The 17,456-nt window shown below is 35.9% G+C and overlaps 1 protein-coding gene across 2 annotated transcripts in view; it reads right to left on the reverse strand.

Annotated features, from left to right (window-relative positions):
• The window catches only part of RNGTT (RNA guanylyltransferase and 5'-phosphatase), a 173,987-nt gene that overhangs the window by 115,088 nt on the left and 41,443 nt on the right, over nt 1–17,456 (reverse strand). For both annotated transcript variants that reach the window (XM_072408626.1, XM_072408625.1), the window contains exons 7-8: nt 17,267–17,376; nt 16,296–16,397 (exon numbers count right to left, since the gene is read on the reverse strand). In XM_072408626.1, coding sequence (XP_072264727.1) covers nt 16,296–16,397; nt 17,267–17,376 — 212 coding nt within the window. The remainder of the gene's footprint in view (nt 1–16,295; nt 16,398–17,266; nt 17,377–17,456) is intronic.

The following is a 17,456-nucleotide window of genomic DNA, read 5'->3' on the forward strand; positions in this document are numbered from 1 at the left end:
TTCAATTGTTTTCACTGACAAAATAAACCCTATTAGGAATTATACTGCAATTTTTTTTAGCAATGGCAACTTCAATTCAATTAATAAATGTTCCTGGCATTTATCATTTGGTAAAAAAATATATATATAAATCTGTATAACCTATTTAGCTTGTAAAAACTTTCATTTCAGATACATCTAGGCTTTAACAGATCTTTATGATAAGGAATCCGATGTCATATTACTGCTATGATATTGATACAACAAGATACAGCTCCACTGCCTTTTTCTGCTATGGATTGGTAATGTGTCATCTTGTAAATTGTATATTTTTCAAGTGACTAATAGACTGAATCCAGTCTTCTGCAGTTTAATTTGATTTTACAATCTTTTGGAGAATGAAATCATTTAATTACTGGTCTGAGCATCAAGTTGTTTGTATAGTTATATGGGTGGGCTGCAAGCAGTTGCTTATTACATCTTCATAATACACAATTACTTTTAATTTTTTTTTTTTTTTTACTATTTCTAATTAAGGACACACTTCTGTGGCAGCACTGTCCAGCTTCAAGACTATGGAGGGCAACATAATAATGAAGTGCAATGGAACATATCAATCAGCACACTTGATACTGTTGGCTAACATTCTGTTGGGTGTGCATGTGGGCATTCCAGGGATGGGCAGACTTCCCAGTATAAGGTACCCTAGAGACAGGCAGATTACCCAATATCAGGTAGGCATATTTTCCCAATAACAAGAACCTAAGTGGCAGTCAAATTTTAGAGAAAGACAGATAAGCAGCACTTGGACTGAGCTGTGGACTGAGCGCTCCTGTGTCTTCCCAGTTATCTGTCAGTTGCACTTTCCCCGACACTTTTTAACTTCTTGGCCACAGGAACATTTATATTTTATGGGTAACCAGCTGGTTAGATTTGTAGTCAATGAACTTCATCATATTTTCATGGAAAGACTGGATCCAGGGTAAGTAAACACAGAACTGAGCCCCTACAATTTCCAGAACTCTGAATACCTAAAAACTGGGCTGGGTTTTTTTGATCAACAGATGATACAGACACTTTTCATACAAGGCCAGTAGGCATATGAGGCCTGAGAATACCAAAAGGCCTTACATTTTCTGGAAAAAATGCTGCTCCAGGCTGCGTCCTAAGTGGTGACATGATAAAAAGTCTAGAAAACTGGTTACATAAACACATGGTCCAAGGAAGCTAATGGTCCCTGTTAACAGATACTAAAAAGGCCAAATGCACCAAGGATATATATATTTCATAACTGATGCAAGAGATGAGAAAAGGTAAGTTTCTGTCTTTAAATTCTCTCTATCCACTTTTGACATATGCTTAGTGTTTTCAAAGAGCTAGTATAGACTACAGAATTATTTCATGTCAATTCTATAGTGTCCATTCTTTAAAAACTGTTTCCCCCCAAAAACACAACTAGACATTACATGTAATAAATGACAGCTCTTGTTATGTTCTAGCATAAAAAAAAAACTTTTAGCTCAAGGCCCACATTGTTAATGACAAATATCAAGTTTCATGTCACCAGAATGCCTTCTAGAACCAAATGATGTGGTTCTGTAGTACCAGACCTTTTATTGTCAGTAGTCCCATGCCTCTTTCTTCATCTCCTTTGTTTAGTTACAAAGTCACAAAGAATTACAACTCTGAAGTTGTAAAGTTAATAAATCTGCGTGTACACAGTCATGATTCCTGATTATACTATATCACTTTGAACAATTTCATTTTCATCTAATTATGTTGTTAGTTAATGGGTTCACATAATTATAGACTTTACACTTGCAGCACCAAATGTGAAAACTTTAAACCTTTTAACACTAAAATGCATGTACTTGTTTGGCTGATCTTTGCTAGCATTAAAAATCTTTTATTCTGATTAGCAGGGAATGGAATAAATGTAAATGTAATATATTCATTAGAACTGAATATTCAAAAGGTACATTAATAAATGAAAAAAATGTTTATGTTTTTCTATTCATGTTGCTAATTTATAATACACAGAAAGTCTTCAATCTTCAGGTTACTTACAGGAGGACAATGCTTGGGCAAACAAAAATATTGTAGGCTAGTCCAGGATAGTTCATCCTAATTCCAGAATGCCTCAGATAATGGGCATCAGGACCACTGTGTCTATCCAAACCAAAACACAGTTCTTCACAGGAGAAAGCTGTAACAAATCCACATCAAAGAGGTGACGGCTACAAAGAATACCACACCCTGAGGGTGATTTAGAGAAAAGATTGTATGTATTGTGTTTAAAGTACAGAAAAACAAATTCAGGTCCCATGGGGGAACTACACAGGGCACCCCCTGAACAAACAACAGAAAGAGCAGAAACCTGACAGGGAGAGCAAAATGCTGATACAGAACTAGCTGAACCACACACAGTGTTCCTTTAGGCAAACACTAAGAAAAATGCCAACAGCTATAACCCTAAAAAGGTGATCTTCAGCTATCTTGTTACCAAAACAAAATTCAGAAAGCACCTTAAATCCTTTGTCCAAAGATCACTCCCAGGCTAGCCCTGCAGTGTCCAGTACCGCAGGGTCATTACGCGTCACGTAAAGTTCTCAGACTCAGAACAGACTGCAATAAAAATGGAATATGCCTTTAAGAAGCTGCATGCATAATGAAAATGTCACGCAATGAAAAATAAGTGAATAAGCCTTGAGGTTTACAAACATTTAACAAATAATTGGTCAGTAAACTAATGCATACTAAACCAAATTGTGTTCCACTCAAAGTGTTTGGATTATACCTGTAATCGAATTGTATGGAAAGGTTAAAAAGATGTTAGAGACCTAGTCTACCATTAACCATACCTCTATTTGTGATAGGAAAAGGGGGCTGGAAATATCTATTTGGGTGCTTAACAGGAAAACAGGCTGCATAATAGGAGAATCTGTCAATGTATGCTTACTTTACAATCATTTTTAAGGTTTTGGATGTATAAACTTGGCAGCACAATAGTAGATATGGCAACTAACAATAGGCAGCTTGCATCTATTAATCCAACTATATTACATTCACAAGATTACTGTGCCCATGCTTATCAGCACAAAAAGAAACAAGCAAAAGGTTAATCAAGTACAAGATGATATTTAAGGATACAAGTGAAGAGAACATTGTTCATTATGTGTACATACAGGCATTTACAGAGGTTCTGCACAGGCCTGGCACTTACTGATGTTATGCCGTCTTTTTCCATTAAACATTTATTGAAAAATGTAATGTATTTTTTTCTCTAATCCCTCCACACTAGTGAACTCTTCTATTTTCTGCTAACCTCTGTAGAAATATAATACATACATTTGTCTCTTAGCTTTTCATCTCTTGGAAAAGGAAGGATGTCTTCTACTATGCAAATAAAGATTTCAATACCCAGAATATTTCCACTGCATGTCCCCACATTAATATTGATGACACAAAAAATGATTTTAAAAAGAATCCTTCTGCTAAATATTTTTATATGCAAATAGTTTCAAAATTAGCTGTCAATATAAATTATCCATAGGTAAGAGCAGACTGAGTGTATCTATCTTGTACTATCATACTGGCATGAATAGTATTTTATTGATTTTTTTTTTTTCTTCATTTTGCTAATTAGGTGTTACAGGGCAATTCCGATAAAACCAAGAAAGTACATTATTCATTTAAAAAGCATTACAGAAAAGGAAAGTATAGTTAAGGAATGTATATACCAGTAACAGTTGTACCAGTTCTAATAAAAATTACAATTTCTCAAAAATGTCTCATCGATCCTGCTACTCCTCTACACACTAGGCCTAAAATGGACTTGTGCTTAACAATCTTGGCTGTAGAAGGTGTCATCTGCCTGACACTCGCTGAATGGATTCATGGAGAATAAATTCCTAATGCACCTTAACATTCCTACATTAGCTCACACATGCTGCCAGCTGAGTTTCCCCACTAACCTAAGGGGATGACCAAGAAGAAGAAAAAAAAAAAAACAGAAAAACTATGCTGTCACCGGTAGGACATCGCTCAGTCCTCTTGTCTCTTTCACGGATTCAGACCAATACCCTATTTAAAACTTTGGGTCTGTGATTTATGTTTATAATCAAAATGTATTCTCAAAAAAAAATTAAAAAATTAAACCAAAACTAACATTTGCCTTAGTGGATGACTCCTGGTATATTTGGGATATCAGGTAACAATCGCAAGACCTTAATGTAGATGAGGTCATATTCAGTTAGGTCCATAAATATTTGGACGGAGACAACTTTTTTGGTTCTGTACATTACCACAATTAATTTTTAATGAAACAACTCAGATGCAGTTTAACTGCAGACTTTCAGCTTTAATTCAGTGGGTTGATCAAAAAGGTTGCATAAAAATGTGAGGAACTAAAGCCTTTTTTTACCTCGCGTAATTTTAGGGGCTTAAAAGTAATTGGACAAATTAAAAAGCCGCATGTCTGTTCACAGCAAAATCTTCCACATACAAGCACCCCGCCCACATAAGGAAGGAATTGCCCACACCAGCCCACGAAATAGCCTTTGCGTCAATTGTCCAATTACTTTGTTGTCTCTGTCCAAATATTTATGGACCTAACTGTAGACACTGGGCATACAAACCCAAGCAGCTGCGGCTCAAGTAGCCAGAATTTGGGCCCTAAATGCAAAGCTAGAATATAAATCACTGTGGTTGAATCTCAAAACCTGTCACACAACACTACAGAGCACAGTAGTGAATAAGAGCCTGTGGAAAAAGTCAAAGCACGCAGAGGGGACCATCTAAAACCCCCAGAAGTGTTGTGAAAAAGATACTGCAAGTCTTGCTCTTTAGGGGAACGATGGTGGAGGTGACTGACAAGTAAGTTACTGTATATCACTTAAAATCTACAATCCTTTCAACTACTGGCCAATGCCTGTAACTAGTGATTTTTTTTTTAAAGTGCTGCTTTCATGTTTGGAAGGTCTTTACAATGTCATAATGATCTGTCCTTTTGAAAAAAAAAAAAAACATTATATTGTTTTATTGTAAGGGTTTGAGAAGGAAGTTACACACTATACAATCATATGAACCAGCAAGGAAATTAGAGAATACAGAGACACATAAAGCTCTAATTTCTGCTATGTCTTACCAAACTAAAAAATCCAGACTTAACATGGTCACGTGTAAAAATGTGCACACCCCTGAATGTGGGTTTAACAGTAAAGGAATGGGACATGTGCTGGTCGTTTATTACAAAGTGAAACATAGGAGTGTGCGAGGTATATTATTATTTGGGGCACACAAGTAGAAAATGAAAGACCTTTGAAGCAGAACTCATTTATATTTAAAAATGGGGTGCTCTGTTTTATACCATTGGTAATTTTTCTACATCACTAAATATACTGTATACTGTTGGAAATGTCCTTGGTTATTTCCTATTGTAACTCTTGGTTTCCCTCCCCCCTCTTGGTTTCTATTTGTCTACCCCTCTGTAATACCTTTTCCCCACCATTCTTCCCCTAATTGAAAAAAGAATGTAATAAAAAATTAAAATGGAGTACTCACATATAAACCCTACAGTTCAAAGAGTATTTATATTTCCAAAATAAAATAAACCATAACAAACAAAACATACAGACTGAAATATGATTTTGTATGGGGATGGTAAATGTTTTTGTTACAAACAAATCGCTATCCCAGAGTATGATAGTACATGCGGTCAATGAGCTGTAACTTGTACAGTTATAAAAAATTAGATAACGATTGAAGATTTAGTTTTCTTTCAAACCAAACATATACAACAAAGCTGGTTCTTTTGAAAAGGTGGTAAAAGATTTGCTACATGGGCAGTGAGTATAACAAAAATATCTAGTCTTGTAGGGCAACCTAGAAATATCTCCCAAATCTTCAATGAAATACTTCTTAAATTACAGCTAGTAGCCAACTCTCTGCTATGGATGACAAAAGTTTGTGTCACACATTTTTCATCTACACCAAAATTACTTGTCATTTCTCTCAACTTTAAAGACTGAAGCATTACAATTCTCACAAATGTCTTCTCAACTCCATTTACTTATGTTTTATTGTGAATATAATATAGATTTTGCCCCTTTTTACGGATGTACATACTGGTTGATAGGAAGATGTTTACTAATCTAAATACAAACCCAGTTAACAGGATAGCAGCAGTGTAAAAACATAAATGTTACATGTGGTGTTAGCCTAACCTCAGGCAAACTATTCCATATAGGTTGAGAACGAAACAAAAACATGCCAACTGTTCTGTTTTCTACACGGTCACTTTAATTTTCCAAGGTGAACAGAATTTCATATTTTTTTACATATCGCTATCAAACAGCCCTACTATGGCAAAAGAGATATATGTTCCTACATTCCTCGTACTGATTAATGACAGAGTAAAAGGTAAGATATCATGCGCACAAGCACAACATGGATTTACACAAACTATAGGCTTCCACATGATGGAAGATCTGAAGACACAAAGGCATGGCTGCAAGGTTTACCTTTAAGTTCCTCATTATCCTCTGACAAGCTGCGAATAAGCCATATCTCTGACCAGTTCTATTGTAGTTCCTGGATAAAAGAAGGACCATGCAGACACTATATCAATATGAACAGATGAATCGTGTTCAGGATTCACAACACAAGTGCGTCTGGCTGCATAACAATGGTTGTTCACCTTCACTGATTGATCTAGTAAGGCAACAGGAAACATGCCTACATAGATATGCTCTGCTAAATGCATGTAACCAAAGCATCAGTGCAATGGGAGTCTATGATTTACATGTGCCACCTAGGAAAATATTACAAAATGAACGTCTTACCAAAGTTGTATTACACCCTTATGATTCTGTAACTCATTAGTTTTATTTATTGGCATATTTTAGGAACAAAGAACAGAGAGTGGAGTCACTTTCACCAAAGCCCCTATTTATTAACCAGAGCAAAGAAAATAGGACCCTCCAGGCTCTGGCAGACACCTAACAATGCCACTCTGTAAACAGGCTGTAAATTGCTCCCAACACTGGAAGAAAGCCTAGGGAGGAACATCAGTAACCTCATTCTCAATTTAATTAACACACAACTACAGATCTACAATGTGGCTTACTGACATGGTACAGATGAAAAATAATTACCGTTGTCCTCTGCAATAAAGTAGACTGTGATAATTTACCAAGGATATATGCTAACTTCCACATTTCAGTTGTTTGTCTCTTGAGTGCAAAGCCAAATCTCTAGATTTAGCTCCATTATTTTGTGTCCCTGAAGGTTCATTAAAACGACCTTCTGCTGCCATCTCGTGGAGGAAGTAACACTCACTCATTTCTAAGACAGCATTATCCTAAAGGTTGTATACATTCTTCTTTCACAACTACAAAAGTGTTTCTGGAGGAGCTTAACAAGGCCACAAGGCCTGTCAAAACTCTTCTGCCTGAATCCTGATCATAAGCTGTAACCTGGTTTGTTTGGGTTAAGCAGTATCAGAAGTGCTCATTTTTACCAAAGCCCTGCAAATAAATTGCTGACAAGCAGGATGGCAGCTTACATTTTTAAAATCTGCCGAGCCCTCAATAATTAATGAAAAGCTGGGAAAAAAGGGACTTAATAGTTTCTTTTGCTATCTAAAAAATAATCCCCTTTGAGACAACTCCGTAGGGGCTTTTTTTTCCCCCGTGTTTCATCATAGAGATATCCTTAAAATTTCTGTCCTGTAGATTCAATAAAGTATATCTTTACATTATGAGAAATATCACCTCTTAGCTCTCAAAAAAAGATTATGATGGCAACTTAAAAATCAGGGTAATTAGGGACATACACCGACAGAAATATTATATTAAACTTACCAGCGGTTCAATACCTTCTACACTCGATCCATTAAAAAAAAAGCGTTTAGGTAGGACCTGCAACTATCCTGGTTCAACTTCACTAAAACATGCAAAGGGAAAAAAAATCACAAACATCACAATCATCCAATACCCTTCAGCTTCATTTCTTTTCCATTTCTACAAACACCCCCAAAGACACAAAGGGATTTTTATCATATAAGTAATATATCATAACAATAACAAACATAGAATCATAAAATGGTTTTAATGGGGTTTAAAAAAGAAAGAAGTTTAAGGGACAAATTAGATTGATTCATATATACTTGTGCTATAAATCTATAAAGTAAAGAAAACCTGTTCGCCTACAAAAGATTGTAAGGAATGGGTTGTGCAACTGTCCAAAGGGAAAGAGGACTGTCATGACCAATAAGCTGAAAACTGGGCAAAACAAAAATAGTTGGGCTTCCCTGCATGTCTATTATTACGCCACTTCACAGCAAAAGGCGTGATCAATATTCAGATAAAAAAATAAAATAACAGAGAAATATAAAGACATTTTCCTATATGACAAGTGTTTAGTATTACAGTACAGGCAGTCAGAGAAGACAAGACTCTGTTTACTCCTCTTTAAACGACAGGCTTGTGTCCTCACGAGACACCTTTCAGTTCACAGAAGTCTACCTTGAGATCAACGTACGGAAAATATTTACCCATAATGAGTTCCACATAATGAGTTTCAGAGACCTATTTAAAATGGGAATTACTTGTCAGCTGTTTGTCTAGCAGAAAAAAGGAGTTGGGAATATGTGCACTGACAGTAATAAAGTTATGCAAGAATAGATGTAGCTTAGAGAACAATCAAAGAAACTACCCTTAGGAGACGTGTTTCCATAAGGGACAGAAGCAGAACCCAGTGAAAGATTTTGTCTTGCAGTATAAATGTATCAGGCACAAAGACTGTGTTGCCATGACAACAAAAGTGACAACATCAAGCGCATTACAAAAGGTCAAATCAATGGGTGAGCTGTAGCCTCATCAATGCAAACTACCAAGTGTATCTTAAGTGTGTCAACATGTCGCACGCTAGTAAACAGTTGTCCACAAAGACAAGCAATCAAAATAACAAAGATGGAAAGTCCTGTAGGAGGTGACAGCTTTTTAGGTGAAGGGGGTGGAAAAAAAACGAGACTTTGTTGTCATATCGGTTTTATAGTGACATTTACACCACTATTCTCAGGTTTCACCTACTGCCTTACATTCTTACCAACACTCCCAGATGTTTTGGGTCTAAACATAAAAAGTCAAAAAATGAATAATTATTGGGAAATACAAGCAAAAGCTGTAAACAACACTTTGTGTACACAAAATACTGTTAATGTACACAACAGCAAGAGTGTTAGCATGTTAATCCCCCTAGCTAAAACATGCCCTGTGGTCGGATACCTTCATTTTGCCAGGACAGGGACAGGCAATGTCGCTACAAACAATTGAGTTGGCATTGATCAATGGTAGCATTTAACAATGGTAAAAATGAATATAAATGAATATTTATATATTGAAAAAAAATGTTATATATATATATATATATATATAAAGCAGCATATACTTAAAACCCATAGTTGATCCCAAGGAGGACAAAATATTAAACGATGCAAGGTCCAATTTGCTCCAATGCCATCTGGGCCCTAACACAACAAGATAATGATGCTTAGTGCACAACGTGCATTGTGCTGAGGAGCAAATTCATTTTAAATAGACTGGAAGGGCACACCAGTGCACCAAAAAGTAGAGCTAAAAGCCCAATCACACTACTGAAGAGCATAAGTGCATTACGACTAGTTGTGTTAAGGCAGCTCATTTATCTCAGTGTTCTCCCCAGCTCCTTTTAGCTGGGCGCACCAATATCATCATATAGGTGCTGCCACAAACCAACAAATTCTTCCCACCTGGCTTAGAAAAGTTTCTAGGCTGAGCACTGTATCTGAACAACAGGACACACACTTGGGACCCTCTGTATTTACCAGGGATATTACCTATGCTCTATTACAGGAGTGTCACCACTTTTTTGGATCGCAAGCTACTTTTTAGATGACTAAGTCAAAATGATCTACCAACAATAAAAATGCTAAACATACATTTATATATATATATATATATATATATATATATATATATATATATACTGAGCATTATACAGAAGTGACTAGAGCTAATAAGACATTGAATGGCAGAACATTGCACAGACATTGCACTACAAGACTATAGTAACAGGAAAGCTACAGCTCACCTATCATGGGAGAATGACGTGCTGTATAAGGAAAAGAACTGCTGCACAAGAAACCGCCCAGCACTGCTCACCTCAGACTGCCCTCTCTGCCTCCCTCCCCACTTCCCACTGTTACGCGGAACCTTCCCACACAGAAAGACATCCCCAGCATCCCTATAGATGTAGCAGCCGGGCTGCTAGTAAACAGCAGGGAGGGGTAAGGCAGGGTTCTGCGACCGACTGGTAGATTGCGATTGACGTTTTGGGCACCCCTGCTCTAGTATATCTTGCAATCATTGAGGATGTTTGAGAGTGAATAACTGCACATTAAGAGCAGCAAGGGAGTTTAGGGATAGCTTGCTTTAAAGCTCTTCTATGCGATGTGTTGAGAACAAGTAATATTTTTACATACTACAAAATGTAATGTATGCACACAGGCACACTTTGGGGAAAAAAAAAAATATCAGTGGTCACCATATTTGTTAAAAGCCACAATAAAGTACTCACAATTTTAATTGAAGTCAGAAACAGGGGGCCTGGAAACACTTGTTTTTTGTCGGTCACACAGAAAAATTTTGGGATCACAGCTATTGAGGCATTTCTTTATACAGATATTGTCTGTTATAAGAAGATGTTACGTTAAAGATATCTGACATACGGTTGTCTTCTAGATATAAACGGGGCTTTCCTGCTCACTTGTGTGCAGGACAGAGGCTTTATGGAACGTAGAGGGGTGGTTTGCATGACTTGCATAAGAAACATCTTGTAACTCCTTAATGACCAAGACATAAACTCTAAAGTTTTTCTTTTTGCATATCAAAGCACTGCTTGTTCCAGAAGTTAATGAATGTCTAGGTTCCATAAATTTTTTTTTTGTTTTGTTATTACAATGAGGATTTTATACAGTAACTGACGCCATGCTGTCTAATAATATGTTGAGACAAACATCTGTCCTAATTGCATTTATTAAAATAATGTACCTGTTTTGACATACAAATTCATTTTAAGAACAAACCTAGAGTCACTATCTCGTATGTAAGATGGGGACTATCTGTATATTTACCATGTATGTATGTATTGACTGAGGCCAGCAAAAAGATATGCTTAAACATACATAACATAACGGGGCAAAAATTCTATACATGGGACATGAAAGGTCTTACTAACTATGAAAAACACATCAAAATAAAATCTGATGTTAGCTCTACAATGGTGAAAATAGTATTTTTGATAGCAAACTAAAAAGTTTAAAATGTCCATATTTGCACTGTCACACACATGCAATGTAAGCCTCTGCTATGCTTCTCTGCTTCTTTACAGCTAGGCTATAATTTAAAAGCTCACAATCTTACACTAGGCTGCACTACAAATTGTCGCTTCAATCATCAGCTTAGGGTTCTGACACATTTGGAGTATTAAAGGGTAACTATGTAGAGTAAACTGATGGACCAGAAGAGTTATAATTTACCCTTTCCCAAAAGATGCCTTTAAAAAAAAAAATCTATCAGACACCAAGAAACCCTGGGGTGGCAGATCTCAAGGACAGTTTTGGGTAGAATACTAGTATCACAAATGTACGTACCCCATATACGCTTGCATGAACACACATGCTCAGACACAGATATACATTGCCAGTTGAAAAGTAAAACAACTAAATATTTCAACCTAAAATACACATTCACCATAGAAATAACGAATTCTTTCCTCTGGGCATTTCTTCCCGTGAGTCACTCACCATTCCTCATATATTCAGAAATACTGTCAAGTCTGGCTGTAGTATCAGTAACTGTTTCAGGCTAAGACAGCAGGGTACTTTCCACCCTGTCACTTATCAGCCAATTTAATTTTCATTCCTTTGGAAAATAGCAGTTAGCTCTTTTGTCAGATATATATTCCAGATAATTAGTATTCCAAGCATTAAGCTTTAACTGACCTTTCTAAGGTTTTACAATCACTGGGGGTGCCGTCTATAAACTCTTACATTTACATAGTGACATAGAGCTTTGCACTTCCTTTAATGTGTAAATGTATGCATAAACAAAGAAAGAAAGCATTTAAGAAAGATAAGCATGCTAGAATTTATTGTTGTCCATAATGACACATCAAAAGAGCTCAGTATGATATTGAAATGACATTCCCTAGAATTTAACTATCTTTATAGCAGAGCTAGAATGTACAAATCCCTAGTTCTAGCATTGCTATTAAAGAAAAATAGATTTGGAGGAAAAATCAGTAAGTCCTCTATAATATACCTATCAATAAAATTAATGTGGCTGTACAGATCAAGTAATTATACATTTTTGCTGTATTTCTTTACCACCAATAATCTTTTATTTTGACTTGCACTGTGCTTCTGGAAATTATAGTAAACTAGTTTTGAGAAGTATGAGAAAAGATCTCATGCTTGTATGTGTAAGATTTTGCTGTGAACAGACAACATGCGGTGAAAGGAGCTCTCCATGCAGGAGAAACAAGTCAACCTTAAGCTGCAAAAACAGAAAAAATCCATCCGAGAAATTGCTACAATATTTGTAGTGGCAAAATCAACAGTTTGGTACATCATGAGAAATAAACAAAGCACTGGTGAACTCAGCAACGCTAAAAGACCTGGACGTCAATGGAAAACGACATTGGTGGATGATCGCAGAATCATTTCCATGGTGAGGAGAAACCCCTTCACAACAGCCAACCAAGTGAACAATACTCTCCAGGATGTAGGCGTATCGATATCCAAGTCTACCATAAAGAGAAGACTGCATGAAAGTAAATACAGAAGGTGCACTGCAAGGCAGGCAGGCATAATCCTCAAGAATAGATAGGACAGATTGGACTTTGCATCTAAAAAACAGTTCAGGAAACTATTTTTAGGACAGATGAAACCAAGATCAACCTTTACCAGAATGATGGCAAGAAAAAAGTATGGAGAAGGTGTGGAACAGCTCATGATCCAAACATATGTCTTTGGCGTGCATGGCTGCCAGTGGCACTGGGACACTAGTGTTTATCCATGATGTGACACAGGACAGAAGCAGCCGAATTAATTCTGAGGTGTTCAGAGACATACTGTCTGCTCAAATCCAGCTAAATGCAGTCACATTGATTGGGAGGCGTTTCATAATACAGATGGACAATGACCCAAAACATACAGCCAAAGCAACCCAGGAGTTTAATAGCAAGGAAGTGGAATATTCTTGAATGGGCAAGTCAGTCACCTGATCTGAACCCAATTGAGCAAGCATTTCACTTGTTGAAGACTAAACTTCGGACAGAAAGGCCCACAAACAAACAGCAACTGAACGCCGCTGCAGTAAAGGCCTGGCAGAGCATTAAAAAGGAGGAAACCCAGCATCTGGTGATGTCCATGAGTTCAAGACTACAGGCTGTCAAGGCTAGAAGAGGGTTTTAAACCAAGTATTAGAAATGATCATTTGATTTTCAGCTTTTTAATTTGTCCAATTACTTTTCAAGCTCCTGAAGTGAAGTGATTGTGTTAAAAAAGGCTTTAGTTCCTCACATTTTTATGCAATCTTTTTGTTCAACCCACTTAATTAAAGCTGAATGTCTGCAGTTAAACTTCATCTGAGTTGTTTCATTTAAAATGAATTGTGGTATTGTACAGAAGCAAAGTAAGAAAAAAGTTGTCTCTGTCCAAATATTTATGGACCTAACTCTAAATCTCAAAAGGACCTAAGTCTCAAAAGGTAAAGCAGGGAAGACATTCTTTCTTTAATGTAAACCCCAAAACCAAACTCACAAAAAACTTTATTAAAACCGGAGTTTTGTAGGTCCTTTTTCAATACTTTTCTCCTGAAATCCAACAATTTCCTGTTATACAGCTATGCTCTATAAAAAAAACACTCTTTATATCTGCCAATTGTTGTCTACCATTGTCACCTGTCACACGAGTCTTTCATGCACAATACAAGTGACCACAAGGTCCACAGGTTTCATCATCAGGAAAATCGAGAAAATGTTAGGTAGCCAGTGCTATAATGCATCAATGTGCACAAAGATTGTTTAAAAAAAAACCTGGATGTGTGAATGTACACAAGATAACTAAATATTAATACAGTAGTACCTTGGTAAAAGTTCTTAAATCTGTTCCAGATCCCTGGACTTATACCAAACACATTTTTCCCATAAGAAATAAAGGAAAAATGAGTAATCCATTACCATAAAAAAAAAAAAAAAAACTATTGTTATTGGCATATTACAATTTGATTCGGTTGTATAGAATAATTTTAATGCTGCTTAATACTAAAATACAAAAGCAATTAGTTGAAATAAATTAAAATTAAACCTCCAAACAGGACTTATACCAAGGTGGACTTATTCCAAAGCGGACTTATACCAAGGTACCACTGTATTTACAAGTAAACACCAGTAATTGTATATCCAGTTGTCTTGGAAGATCAGGGAGATTTTCTTCCCGTTAGAGCAAACTGAGGCATTTCTTATAAGGGGTTTTGTCTTTTTCTGGATTAACTGTGAGAGTTTAGGTTTCTCCATTTTTCTGTTGGTTAAATGATTGGCTTTTTTTCTATCAATATAACAATGTAACAAAGTGGCTTTAGGAGTGCAGCAACACTAAGGGATTGTTTGGACCAGAGTTTTTTTTTTCCAAATATTTTTAAAGCAGTTTTGCCACTCACAAATCCTTGCATTCATTATCTTTCATTTGACAGGTGCAGGAAGCGGCATTTCCACGTTGGTCCCTGGAACCTCAATGCAGCATCCATGGGTGGTTCTCCATTGACTTAAATAAAGTGCCTAAAAGGCCTTGTACAGGCATTAACAATGGAGATAGGCTTAAAAAAAAAAAAAACAAGCCGCAAACCTGTGATAGTGTTTGAAAATACCCACATTTTTTACAGCAGGTCTGAACAAGCCCTAAAATATATTATAAAATAAATTAAAACTGCTTATGAGATACAGTGGGAGTTTACATCATGTTATTTTGACAGCCAACCACTGACATTAGTTAAAAAAAAATGTAAAGCCATTTTTCTCATTTAGAATATGCACTTAAATGAACAAATTGATTGTAATTCAACCCTGGAGCGAAAGATTTTCACCAAATATTTATATATATTATTTTCCCATTTACTTTAATCTTCCATATTCAGATATGTGCAACTTTTTATCATTTCAGGCCTAATGTGTCCTGTTCCAGGCACATAAAAGTACATATTTTTCCAATAGTGTGCAGATTAGCAATTATTAATACTTCTATTAGTGAAAGGTTCATTTTCTTCCAGACTGTTGCCTTGCTGCTATATATGTGTTAATCCTGTCTGAACATTCAGCTCCACTCATTAGAACAAACATCTGCTATACGCGTGGTTAATGAGAGACGTAATGACAAGACGAAGGCAAGACACTAACACGTTGATTAGCAGAAGAGCCAACGGCTTTGAACACATCATTTTCCTAAACACATTTTAACAATTGTTATTCAGGGAACCCACACCTCATTCATCATAGGGCATGAACAGATTAAGGCCACTAAAAGGACATAGTTAAATATCTACAGGGTACATGTGTTTGGTTAAGCAGTGGCTTTGATTAGATGACATATATTAATCTACATTTTTAAGATAAATAAAATATCTGGAGTCATTTGCCAGCTACAGCCTTGACTTTTTACAGGTAAGTCTCTATCAGTTGGGCAATGCATTATTTTTGTCATGTCTTGCAAAACTGCTTTAGCTTTGTCAGACATTAGGATAGCAGATTAAAAGTGTGAATGGTGAACAACCCGGGCAACAGCTGTATATCTTGTTTCTTCAACTTCATCTATTAAAGCCTGTAATGTCTTCAGAGTGAATAACATTCTCTAGGGAGCCACTCTAGCTACTCCAATAGTCAATCCCTTTGTTGAATGGTTTATTATTTTATTATTGGTAAACTGTATTTATAAATTACTTAAAAGCCACTAAGTTCATATAAACTCCATAAATGACTTTGAAAAAATCATTGGCTGGAGCAGTGTTTATTTAGGTAAGCCATATGAAAAGGAGTGTATACTGAAATTAGCCATTTTTTTTCCACTGTAGTGGATTTATTCCCTTTGCAGACACATGTGCTTACTAAGTATACAGGAACCTGCTATGGATATATATACATTGAGGCACGGTTAGAAATGGTTATCAACATACAGAGCTATGTTTAATGCTTTAGTGATTTCATGTAGCAGCTTCACTTACCGGGTACCATCTGCTTTCCAGCTCACTTTATATGACTTCTGCTCAAGAAATTTCAAATTCTTTTTGTCCATGGATACAGGCTGTGCTCCAGGGAACCCAGAGCTGGAAGACATTTATTTTGTTTTTTATTTTCCTTAATACAATTAAATCATGCTTGTATGATTGACACTTCCGTTTTCTAATATGTGACTGCTATAAGCATAATACATTACATAGAAAAATGAATCCATGTGTAAAATGTCTAATCTGCACTAAGAATGTGAATAAGGAATGCCACAGAGCATATCAGTTTATAATAGTAGACCTTAGGGTAAATGATTTGCATGCTATGTGCAAACATTTGGGGATTATTTTGAAGCTTTTCAAGGAAAGATGGACATGCAAAGTTAATATGTATGCAAATGGATTTATAGTTTAGGGGAACAAAGACTTGAACATACTGACTATTTACATGTTTTTTTAAAAACATTTTAAGGAACCTTTACAATAACAAATAGGTATTAATTTTATACAATTATGTGTTGAAGAATTAAAGAAGTCAAGCTCTTTATGAATTGGTCTAAATGGGCCCTTAAACAAATCTACCTTGATAAATGAGTTCTGAATGTTAAAGTATACTGTGTGTTTATCATGTGATATCTTTGCATTTGGAGACAACTTATAGATAAAAGCAGGTAAATGCAGAAAAAGACATGCTGCCAGCTGGTGGGTAAAAACAATGGGAAAACTTGGTATGGTATTTTAGACTTTGTGTTGGGACATTAAAAATATAAAAAAATAAATATACTAATATATATATATATATATATATAGGGAAAAAGGACACATAATATTTATAAAGAAGTAAAGGTTCAGTCAAATTGTGCATGGTTTATTGTGTGATAAACAAGTCTTTGGTGTGGACAGTCTTGTAAACACTTTATTTTTCCAATAAATAGTCAATTAATTGAAAGACTAAAAGGTTTGCATACCCCTCCCAGGAGCTGAACTGTTGACATTTCCTCTGTACTTCTCCAAGTTTCGGTTGAGTCGTTATCTGAACAACATGTTTTACTGTGATGCCTTCTAAAAAAATGGCTCCCTTAAAAAAGAAAAATAAACAGGGTTATTTTCAAGCATACCTGGATCAGGAAAGTAATATATATATATATATATATATAT

This window comes from Pyxicephalus adspersus, chromosome 4, assembly GCF_032062135.1.
Source record: "Pyxicephalus adspersus chromosome 4, UCB_Pads_2.0, whole genome shotgun sequence".
Lineage (NCBI taxonomy): Eukaryota > Metazoa > Chordata > Amphibia > Anura > Pyxicephalidae > Pyxicephalus > Pyxicephalus adspersus.